Source organism: Capsicum annuum, chromosome 7 (genome assembly GCF_002878395.1).
Source record: "Capsicum annuum cultivar UCD-10X-F1 chromosome 7, UCD10Xv1.1, whole genome shotgun sequence".
Classification (NCBI taxonomy): Eukaryota; Viridiplantae; Streptophyta; class Magnoliopsida; order Solanales; family Solanaceae; genus Capsicum; species Capsicum annuum.
In genome coordinates this window covers 200,338,375-200,350,496 of record NC_061117.1, presented here as the reverse complement: position 1 = coordinate 200,350,496, position 12,122 = coordinate 200,338,375, and the positions used below count along the sequence as shown (strand labels likewise).

The 12,122-nt window shown below is 37.6% G+C and overlaps 1 protein-coding gene across 1 annotated transcript; it reads right to left on the bottom strand.

The window, feature by feature from the left end:
- Positions 1-9,686: 9,686 nt before the first annotated feature.
- LOC107876770 lies at positions 9,687-11,406 on the bottom strand. The gene is made up of 3 exons (XM_016723625.2): positions 11,085-11,406; positions 10,713-10,943; positions 9,687-9,799 (listed from the first exon to the last, which is right to left on the bottom strand). The coding sequence occupies exons 1-3, from the start codon at positions 11,404-11,406 to the stop codon at positions 9,687-9,689; spliced, it is 666 nt and encodes a 221-aa protein (XP_016579111.2).
- Positions 11,407-12,122: the final 716 nt, after the last annotated feature.

Here is a 12,122-nt window from a genome sequence, read left to right as displayed (position 1 = left end):
AAGAACTCAAGATTCAACCATAAAATTTTAGAAATTCTTCAATAAAGGTATGTGAAGTGTTCATCCAAGGGTCTCTTCCACCCTTGGAGTCCAAGAATCAGTTTTTAAACTTCAAGTATACTAATTTCAAGAATACCATGATGGGTTTGATAAAATTCATATTTATAATGATTATTTGATTATCAAATCCATGAGTTATGCTAAGTTTCATGTGGAGTATATTGATTTATATGTCTTACCATGTGAGATCATTTAAAGCCTTCAAATTGTGAATTTGATGATTGAATTATGTGCTCACATGTTGGTTAGTGTTATGCGCATGTTCTATGCCTTCCAATTGTTTGATAAATTGTTCATGTGAACTATTAAGAGAATGAAATCATGCAAGTGTTTGTTAGAATGCCCCAATGAATAAATGATGATCAAGTTTATAGTTTACATGTTTCATGTTTATGCCATGTCTCTTAATTTATGCTATCGAGTCTTGGGGATACTTGTACCCAATAATTTAGCTGATTACTTAGAGCCATGGTCAATCATAAAATAGTATCAGTCACGTCATGATCAGTAGTACTCTTAGTCAGTTATAAAACTCAAAAAAACTCAGTAGAGTCAGTAATAATTCAGTCTAACTCAGTATTTAGTTCAGACCTCAGTAAACTCTATCTTTTAATAGAATTTAGTAGTATTTCATTAGTAAACAAAACTCAGTTAACTCAGTTTAGTTCAGCTAAACAATAATCTCAATAACCATTTAGTCCAGCCTAGTATAGACTAGAAATCAATATAGTGTCTATTCAGTTGGGAGTAGGATTCAACACCAGTTAACCCAGGGATGGGACCATTTCGGTCAGCTGAGGGTTTGAACCTTAGTAGAAATCCCTACGTTATAGAAGTACGTAGCCAGCGTAGGTTGAGATTTCTTCCTGCCAGACATTATGAGGATTGATACTTCTCATCCGAGTTATCCTGCCAATGAGGGTTGACAAAAGAGCTTCCTATTAGAGGGGGTTAACTTATAGTTTATCTCTACCCGTGGCATAGTATTGACACCCTTCCAACTGAGGTTACAAGTTGGAACCCAAATCAGTTAGAGAAGGGGCATATTGTTTAGATGATTACCTCTCACAGTCTTAGTTTTAGTCTCATTCTCAAAATAGAACTTAGTCCAGTTCTATAGATTCAGGACTATCAGACATAGTCACTCAGCTTAGTATGGAATCAGTATAGTTCCCCAGAATTCGGGACTATCAGATACAGTCACCCAGTTATCAGTTATACAGTATCAGTTATCCAGTAAATTAGTTAATCAGTATTCAGACTCAGTATCCAGTGTTATCATAATTTCAATTACGGTATTCGTATTCATGCATGTACTCTTATTCAGTCATACTCATGTTATACAGTTATTATTGTACATGCATATGAACCCATGAATTTTAACCAAACTCACTGAGCATACCAGTACATTCAAAGTACTGATGCATGCTTTTTGTGATATGATGTCATATATCATAGGTTCTGATGCACGAGCTTCAGAGCATACTCAGTAGACCAGACTTTCAACATTCAGCATAGTGGTGAGTCCTCTTAGTTAGAGGACCCGATTACTATTTATAGTATTTCAGTTTATGTCAGTAGATGGAGTTAGTTGGGGACATGTCCCATCAACTCCACAGTTTAGACTGCTAGAGGCTTCCCAGACTAAAGTATTTCAAATAGTTATTTAGATTTCAATTTTGGTATTAATACCATATTTAGTATTATTTAGTACTATTTACAGATTGAAACTTATGGCATGTTTTCACCTAATTCGCATATTATTTAGTATTATTGCTCAGTTATTATAGCAGTACCAGTCATGGGTTAGCTTGTGGTCCCTCGGGATTATGAGCACCGTGTAGCATCCGAGGTACAGAGTCGAGGTATTACAAACTTGGTATCAGAGCCTAAGGTTCAATAAAGTCCTAGGAAGTCTAGAAGTCACATCTAGTAGAGTCTTGTGCATGGGTGTGTTTCGTGCCTCACTTATGGACAAGAGGATATGCGATATTTTAGGAACAGTTTCCATTCTTTTAGTATTCATATCATGCGAGTGAGCATGAGCTCTATTTACACTCTCTTTCTAATCATAGTTTCTCTTCCATTTATAGAATATGCCTCCAAAGAGGACTCAGGGAAGAGGAACGGGAGATCAGTCAGCCTCTCAGCCCGTCCATCTAGATCTTTTGGCCGAGTGTGTCTCCCACGCGGAGTTTAGAGCAGCCTTCACTACCTTAGCTCATTATATAGCTGCCCAAAATAAATGTCCATCTATAGTTCCAGCCAACCTAGTGGTCAATACTGCTACTACCAGGATTGGACTTCACCCAAATGAACCCTCTATTATTCACCGGGTCTAAGTCAGATGACGACCCTCAGGAATTTCTTCACTAAGTGCAGAAGGTTACCGATATCATGGGGGTGACTGCTGTTGAAAGTGCTGAGTTGGCCATATATTAGTTATAGGATGTATCTCACCCATAGTTCAAATAGTAAAAGGCAGAGATGGCCACAGATGCAGGGTCCATTTAATGGGAGGAGTTTGCAATTACTTTTTTGGATAGGTTCTTCCCACTAGAGTTGAGGGAAGTGAAGGTTTTGGAGTTTATAAACCTGAAACAGGGCAATATGATAGTACGAGAGTATTCTCTCAAGTTTACTCAGTTAGCCAGATATGCCCCACTTATTGTAGCAGATAGCAAAGTGAAGATGAGTAAGTTCATATCAGGAGAGTCTAGCAGTTTGGTCAAGGAGTGTAGGACCACAATGTTTATTAAGGAGATGGACATATCCAAGCTCATGGTCTATGCTTAGTATATAGAAGAGGCCAAGAATAAAGAAAAAGAGAGGGAGACTAAGAAAGCGAGAACTGATAGTTTCAATTTTGCTCAGCCTAAGTCAAAGGGTGGGAACCGTTCTCAGTTCTACTTGAAATCCTCAATTCCAACTCCTTCCTAAGCCAGTGCTCCAGTGCCAAAATTCAGAGATAGAAACCGAGATAGAGATTCAGGCCCTAAACCCCAGGGTAGTGTTAGTATTGCTCAAACCAATCCCCTTTTCCAGAAGAACGGCAAAAACCACCAGGGTATCTGTAGGGCTAGCAGTGATGCATGTTTTGAATGTGGCAAGTTAGGCCATAGGGTCAGACAGTGTCCTCAGGTGAGTTCGTAGAGTCAGCACAACCATCCCCCAGTTCAGTCCAGTCGCCCGAATTAGTAGGGTACCTCATCTAGTACCACCAATGGGCAGCGCCCAAATAGACTCTATGCTCTTCAGTCCCGATAGGATCAGGAAAGTTCTCTTGATGTGATCACTGGTACGTTACAATTTTTCCATTTATATGTTTATGCTTTGCTAGATCCAGGAGCTTCTTTGTCTTTTGTTACTCTATATATAACAATTGATTTTAGAGTCAGTCCCAAAATTCTAGTAGAACCCTTCTCAGTTTCTACCCCAGTGGGTAAATCTATTATAGCTCGACGGGTATACAGGAATTGTCCGGTTATTATATCTCAGATAGTGACTTCAGTAGATTTAGTTGAATTAGAGATAACAGATTTTGATGTGATTCTCGGCATGGATTGGATTCATTCCTTCTATACCTCAGTCGACTATGAAAAAAAATTGTCCAGTTTTAGTTTCCAAATGAACTCGTCGTAGAGTGGAAGGGTAGTACTTCAGCACTTAGGGGTCAAGTTATTTCTTACCTTTGGGCTAGAAAAATAATATCTAAGCGGTGTGTCTACCATCTCGTTAAAGTTCAGGACTCTAGTTCAGAAACCCCTACTCTTGGATCAGTGTTAGTAGCATGTGAATTTCCAGATGTGTTTCCCGGAGTTCCTCCCAAAAGGAAAATTGATTTTAGAATTGATCTTCTCCCAGATACTCAACCTATATCTATCCTTCCATACAGGATGGCTCCATTAGAACTCAGAGAATTAAAGGAACAGTTAAAGAATCTCTTAGATAAGGGATTCATCAGACCCAGTGTGTCCCCATTGAGCACACCAGTTTTATACGTGCATAAGAAAGACAATTCCCTCAGAATGTGCATAGATTATCGCCAGTTGAATAAAGTTACGGTCAAGAACAAGTATCCACTCCCCAGAATCGATGACTTGTTTGACCAACTTCAGTGTGTTATCTATTTCTCTAAGATAAATCTCAGATTAGGCTATCATCAGCTCAGATTCAGGGAAAATAACATTCCAAAAATAGCTTTCAGAACTCGATATGGCCACTTTGAATCCCTAGTCATATCCTTTGGTCTTACCAATGCCCCAACAAGTTTTATGGACTTGATTAACTGTGTGTTCAAGCATTACTTGGACATGTTCATCACAGTCTTCATAGATGACATTCTTGTTTAATCCCATAGTGAAACGATCATGCAGATCATCTCAGAATAGTATTGCAAACTCTCAGAAACCATCAGCTATTCGCCAAATTCAGTAAGTACAAATTTTAGCTAAGATCAGTAGCATTCCTTAGCCATATAATTTCTGGTGATTGTATTAGAGTTAATCCCCAAAAGACTAAAGAAGTAAGAAACTGGCCCAGGCCTATCTCTCAGTCAGATATCAGGAGTTTCTTGGGTTTGGCTGGCTATTACCGATAGTTTGTTGAGGAATTTTCATCTATTTCATCCTTTATGTCCATATTGACTTAGAAGAAAGTCAAGTTCCAGTGGTCAGATTCTTGTAAGAAGAGTTTTTAGGAGTTAAAGACTCAACACACCACAGCTCTAGTTTTGACCCTACCAGATGGTTCCAATAGTTTTGTTATGTACTGTGATGCTTCTAGAGTCGGATTGGGTTATGTTTTGATGCAGTGAGGTAAGGTCATATCCTATTCCTCTAGACAACTTAAGCCCTATGAGAAGAACTATCCTACTCATGATCTTGAGTTAGCAACAGTAGTTTTTACCTTAAAGATTTGGAGGCATTACTTGTATGGTGCGCACGTTGATGTGTTAACTGATCATAAGAGCCTGCAGTATGTGTTCTCTTGGAAAGACCTCAACCTCTATAAAAAAAAGGTGGTTGGAATTGTTGAAAGACTATGACATGAGTGTTCTGTATCATCCGAGCAAGGTTAATGTAGTGGCTGATACTCTCAGTAGAATGTTTATGGGTAGTGTTGCCCATGTTGAGAACAGTAACAAGAAGTTAGCCCAGGAAGTTCATCAGCTAGACCGACTAGGTGTTGCTTAGTCGATTCAGCAGAAGGTAGTATGTGGGTGCAGAGTAGCTCAGAATCATCCCTAGTTTCTGAAGTGAAGGAAAAGAAGGATAAGGATCCCAGTCAAGTCCAGTTGAATGAATCAGCCAGAAAACAAAAGGTAGAGGTTTTCTCCCAAGAGAAAGATGGTGTATTGCATTGACAGGGTTATCTGTGTGTGCCGGGTGTAGATGGCTTGAGGCAGCGAATTTTGACAGAAGCATATGGTGTGCGTTACTCTATTCATCCAGGGACCACAAAGATGTACCATGATTTGTAGGAGATCTATTGGTGGAGTGGGATAAAAAAAACATTACAAAGTTTGTGGCTAACTGTCTAGTGGGTCCATGTAGGAGTTCAGTATTCCCGCCTGAAAATAGGAAGATGTGAATATGGACTTTATGATGGGTTTACCTCGTACTCGTCGTCAGCATGATTCAGTTTGGGTCATTATAGAAAGGATGACAAAATCATCTCATTTCCTTCCAGTTCATACCTCCTATTTAGCTGAGGATTATGGAAAACTCTATATCAGGGAGTTGGTCAGATTTCATGGTGTTCCATTGTCTATTATCTTATATAGAGGTACCCAGTTCACCTCTTATTTCTAGAAAGCATTCCAAAAGGGTCTTGGTACCCGAGTTCATCTCAGTATAACCTTTTATCCTCATACAGATGGTCAAGAAGAAAGGACCATTCAAACCTTAGAAGATATGCAGTGAGCATGTACGATAGACTTTAAAGGTAGTTGGGAGTTCGCATATAACAACAACTATCACTCCACTATTTAGATGGCTCTATTTGAGGTGCTTTATGAGAGGAGCTATAGATCTCCCATTGGTTGGTTTGAAGTGGGAAAGGCCACAGTGTTAGGGCCTGACTTGGTGTTTGATACCTTAGAGAAAGTCCAGTTGATCAGGGAAAGGCTTAAGACAGCTCAGAGCCGACAAAAATCGTACACAGATATGCGTAGAAAGGATCTCAAGTTCAAGACTGGTGACTATGTGTACTTAAAAATCTCTCCTATGAAAGGAGTGAAGAGTTTTGGAAAGAAAGGGAAACTCAGTCCCTGATACGTCGGTCCTTACCGAATCCTCAGCCATTTTGGAAAAGTAGCTTATGATCTTGAGTTACCTTCAGATTTATCTACAGTTCATCCACTATTCTATTTCTCTTTGTAAAAAAAAATGCATAGGTGACCCAACAGTCATAGTCCCTATTGAGGGTATAGATATTCAGAACAACCTCTCTTATGAACAGATCCCAGTCAAAATCCCTGACTATCAGATTCGCAGATTGAGGATCAAAGAAGTTTCTCTAGTCAAAGTTCTTTAGTAGAATCAGTACGTTGAGGGATCTACTTGGGAAGCAGAAGTAGACATGTGGACCAAGTGTCCTCACCTATTCTTTTCTAATCCATACTTAGCTCAAGGTAATAGTTTCCTTAAGCTTAATTAGTTTCATGTTTAGATTTCAATTACAAACTTGGTATTAGTTACCATTGCATGTTCAGTTATATATTTATGAGCCAGTCATGTATCCATGCTTCAGATATGCATGTTCAGTGTATAGATTCAATTTATCAGTAATCCCAGTCATGCATTCATGAATCATGTTCAGCTATATCCATGCATCAGATACGCATGTTCAGTATGATAATTCAGAATACCAATAGTATCAGTTATATAGTTATGTTCTAGATGTTCATGTCTAGTAAGTAATTCAGTATCTCATTATTCTCAATCTTAGCAGTCTCATTCGAGGATGAATGTTCCCAAGGGGGAGATAATGTAAGACTCCGCAAAAAAATCCTAAGCTTAATTCAGTCCTTTAGGCTTGTCAAGGGGTCCCATACTTAGAATATTCTAGTTAAGTACTCAGACTTAGTGTTATTTTAACCTGCAAAGGTTGGAAATCATATTTTGCGACCTTTACATCTATTAAATATTGATGTTTAGGTTGATTTATGATCAGGAATGTCCGTAGGTGTTTCCGGACAAGTTTCAGATTTTTTGGACTTCATTTGAAGCTTTTTTTGAATCCCTAAATAATGGATCAACGCAATCTTGGTGCACCGCATCAACTATCGCATTGATTAATATTTTCTCCAGCTACCAGCATCAATTCCAGTGAATCGACGCAAACATAGCGCAATGCATTAGCTATCGGGTCGATGCCATCGACGAGCCACATCGACCTGCATGTCGGTAGCTCAGTTTTTAGTCATTAAAAAGAATGCATTCTTGGGGGTATTTGGGTTTTTTCCCATGTCCTTCATCCCCCAAAACACAAAATTAAGCCCTTTAGAGAGCAAATATACTTATTCATTCTCCAATTAACTCAAGAACAAAATCCTAGGTGCTCAAATTTCAAATCAAGAACTCAATATTCAACCATAAACTTTTAGAAATTCTTCAATAAAGGTATGTGAAGTGTTCATCCAAGGGTATCTTCCACCCTTGGAGTCCAAGAATCAGTTTTTAAACTTCAAGTATACTAATTTCAAGAATACCATGATGGGTTTGATAAAATTCATGTTTATAATGATTATTTGAGTATCAAATCTATGAGTTATGCTAAGTTTCATGTGGAGTATATTGATTTATAAGTCTTACCATGTGAGATTATTTAAAGCCTTCAAATTGTGAATTTGATGATTGAATTATGTGCTCACATATTGGTTAGTGTTATGCGCATGTTCTATGCCTTCCAATTGTTTGATAAATTGTTCATGTGAACTATTAAGAGAATGAAATCATGAAAGTGTTTGTTAGAATGCCCCAATGAATAAATGATGATCATGTTTATAGTTTACATGTTTCATGTTTATGCCATGTCTCTTAATTTATGCTATCGAGTCTTGGGGGTACTTGTACCCGATAATTTAGCTGATTACTTAGAGCCATGGTCAGTCATAGAATAGTATTAGTCACGTCATGATTAGTAGTACTCTTAGTTAGTAACAAAACTCAGGAAAACTCAGTAGAGTCAGTAATAATTTAGTCTAACTTAGTATTCAGTTCAGACCTTAGTAAACTCTATCTTTTAACAGAATTCAGTAGTATTTCGTAAGTCAACGGAACTAAGTGAACTCAGTTCTGCTCAGCTAATCAAAAATCTCAATAACCAATCAATCTAGCCTAGAACAGACTATAAATCAGTTTAGTGTCTATTCAGTTGGGAGTAGGATTCAGCACCGAGTTAACCCAAGGATGGAGGCATTCCTGTCAGTTCAGGGTTTGACCCTTAGTAGCAATCCCCGTATTATAGAACTACATAGACAGTGAAGGTTGATATATCTTCCTGCCAGACATTATGAGGCTTAATATTTCTCATCAGAGTTGTCCTACCAGCAAGGGTTGACGAAATAGCTTCTTGTCAGAGAGGTTTAACTTACAGTTTGTCTCTACCCGTGGTACGGTATTTACACCCTTCCAATTGAGGTTATAGGTTGGACCCCAAATCAGTTAGAGAAGGGGTATGTCGGCTAGATTATTACCTCCCACAGTCTTAGTTTCAATCTCATTCTCAGAATAGAACTCAGTCTAGTTCTACAAATTCAGGACTATCAGACATTGTCACTCAGCTCAGTATGGAACTCAGTATAGTTCCCCATAATTTAGGATTATCAGATACAGTCACCCAGTTATCAGTTATACAATATCAGTTATCTAGTAAATTAGTTGATCAGTATTCAGACTCAGTGTTCAATGTTATTACGATTTTAGTTACGGTATTCGTATTCATGCATGTACTCTTATTCATTCATACTCATGTTATATAGTTATTATTGTTCATACATATGAACCCATGTATTTTAGCCTACCTGACTGAGCATACCAGTACATTTAAAGTACTGACGTATGTTTTTTACGCTATGATGTCTTGTATCATAGGTTCTGATGCTCAAGTTCCAGAGCACCCTCGGTAAAACCAGACTTTCAGCATTCAATGTAATGGTGAGTCCTCTTAGTTTGAGGATGTGATTAATATTTATAGTATTTCAGTTTATGTCAGTAGATGAATTTAGTTGGGGACCTATCCCATTAACTCCATAATTCAGACAGTTAGAGGCTTCCCAGACTAGAGTATTTCAGACAGTTATTCAGATTTCAATTTTGGTATTTAATACCGCATTTAGTATTATTCAGTATTATTTATAGATTTAATCTTATGGCATGTTTCTACCTAATTTTGCACATTATTCAGTATTATTGTTCAGTTATTGCAACAGGTACCAGTCATGGGTTAGCTTGTGGTCCCTTGGGATTATGAGCACCATGTAGCGTCCGAGGTACAGACTCGGGGCGTTACACGTACTTTGCTTATTGTTCCAACATAGATTATTTGTAGCTTCCCATAAGCTCCACAAAATCATGAATGCTTATTCCAATTAGGTTTTCAGGTTTCTCTTTCTTTGTTCCTCAAACCATTCCACAAAGTCTCCTGTTAAACCATGCCAGCCAAAATTTGATTGAATCCAACACTGCTTTGTACAATGGCATTCTATCAAGCAATGTTTCATAGTCTTCGATGCCTGCAAACATCACGGATAGATTGAACTAGCTACACATTTCTTCCTAAAAATCCTCTCACATGTAGGTAAGGTATTTCTCAAAGATCTCCTGATAAAATTAAGCACCTTATAAGGTAATGACATGCTCTAGATGAACTTCCACAATTGTTGGTTCGGTTGGTTTGGTGCTGCATTTTGATCATAAAAGAGACGATATCCACTCCTCATTGAGAACATCCCTTAGTATCCTATTTCTACATCCATGTATCTCCTCAGGTCCTAATACTCAAGTGGATTTGGCTATTGTATCTATTTTGGATTCATTGAAAAAAATATGTAGCAAATCCCAATACCATTCTCGTACACTTGGATCCATCAGATCAGCTATAAAAAGTTCTCACTCAAGAAAATTAGAGTTTTCAACATAACTCAAGTTGTCCTTCAGCAAACATGGGTCGATATAGACTCTTGTTGTCTTTTCATCCCCAATACACCGAAGACATCCTTATTTCAAAATTTGTTTTCCCGTTTATAAGTTGCGCCATACAAAGTTAGGATTAGAGTCTAGCTTTGCATTGAGAAAGTTAGATTTATAGCAGTATCGAGTTTGAAACAACTTACTCACAAGGACCTCAGGCCTAGTCAAAAGGTTCCAACGTATTTTCATAACGATGGAAATATTGAAGTGATGGAGCTCTTGAAAACCCAAACTCTCGTCTTCCTTGCGGACACAAACTTTCTGCCAACATATCCACCTAATCCCCCATTTTTTCTTTGTTTCCAATTTCCAATAAATCCAATCAATGCTCGCTCGATAGATTCGCATATGTTGTAGGGAATTAAAAACATATTCATCACATAAGTTGGAATTGATTAAACCACAGTTTTGAGCAATACTTCCCGTGTTTTATATAAGTAAAGACTAATTTTTTACTTCTTCCAACTACTGCCGGCAAGCCAAGATACTTTCCAGAATTATCCACCTCCTTATTATGAAGAATTTCTGTAATCTCTTTCTTCACACTTGCATTAATGTTGCGACTGAAAAATATATCATATTTTTGGAAATTTACCTGTTGACCAGAAGTTGCCTGATAGATCTCCAACCATTGCCAAATAGTCATCGCCTCTTCCTTCGCTGCTTTAAGGAGATATAAAGCATCCTCTACGAAAAATAAATGTGAAATAAATGGTTCTTTAGTAAAGATTTTAATACCATGAATTCGATCCTGGAAAGATATTTTCTTTAACAAGGTTGATAAACCCTCCACAACTAGCAAAAATAAATAAGGTGATATCGAATCACCTTGCCTTAAACCTCTTCCTGGAGAAATATTTCTGAACTGCTTGCCACCGCTGTTGAATTGATATGTAACGGTAGTTACCATATTCATAACTTTATTCACCCATTCCATACAAAATCCCATATTTACCATCATTGCTCGTAGAAAACCCCATTCAACATGGTCATAAGCTTTATTCATGTCCGTCTTAAGCGCTGTATAACCAACTTTGCCTTGTGTTTTCCTCTTCAGATAATTCATAACTTCAAAGAAAATCATTGCATTATCTGTAATGTATCTTCCTGGAACAAACGCACTTTGATCCTGAGAGATTATTAAATTCATACATTGTTTCATTCTATTCGTCAGTACTTTGATTCTTTTTTTAGATCAAGACAATATTGGTATTATTACTTTCTGGTGCTGCTTAATTATTATCAAGCATTCCATGATAGCCTTTGAAACATCGCCTCCAACAATACTCCAGAAATATAGAAAAAAAGATTGGATTCAATCCATCCGATCTGGGAGCTTAATCCGGGTTCATGCTAAAGACTGTTTGTTTGACTCTTCAATTGTAAATGGGCACTTCAAGTCCACATTAATTTCATTGGAAAATTTTTTCTCAACAATGTCAATAATGGCACTAGTGGTCCTTGTTGTTTCTTGAACAGATTATTGTAGTAGTCCACAATAAGATCACTCAAACCATTCTCCCAGTTGCACCAATTTCCAAACTCATCTTTCAATCCTGTAATTTTGTTCCTTTTTCATTGTGAAGAGGCCATAAAATGAAAATAGGGGAGAATGATTTGAGGAAGGTTGAAACCAAGGAAAGGGACAAAATATTATCTCTCAGATTAAGCACTGTATGAATTTTTTATGGTCCTCAGGTCACAACAAAAAGCAACAGTTTCAATCAAAAAAGAGGTATTGCAAGAGACAAATGAAGAGATTTTAAGGCAGTAGAGATCCAAGTCATATTGCTCTTTATAATAGTGCCAATGATGCCTATGAATTACTTTTGAGGCAACAAGAAAACTACTGAAAATAGAGAGCCA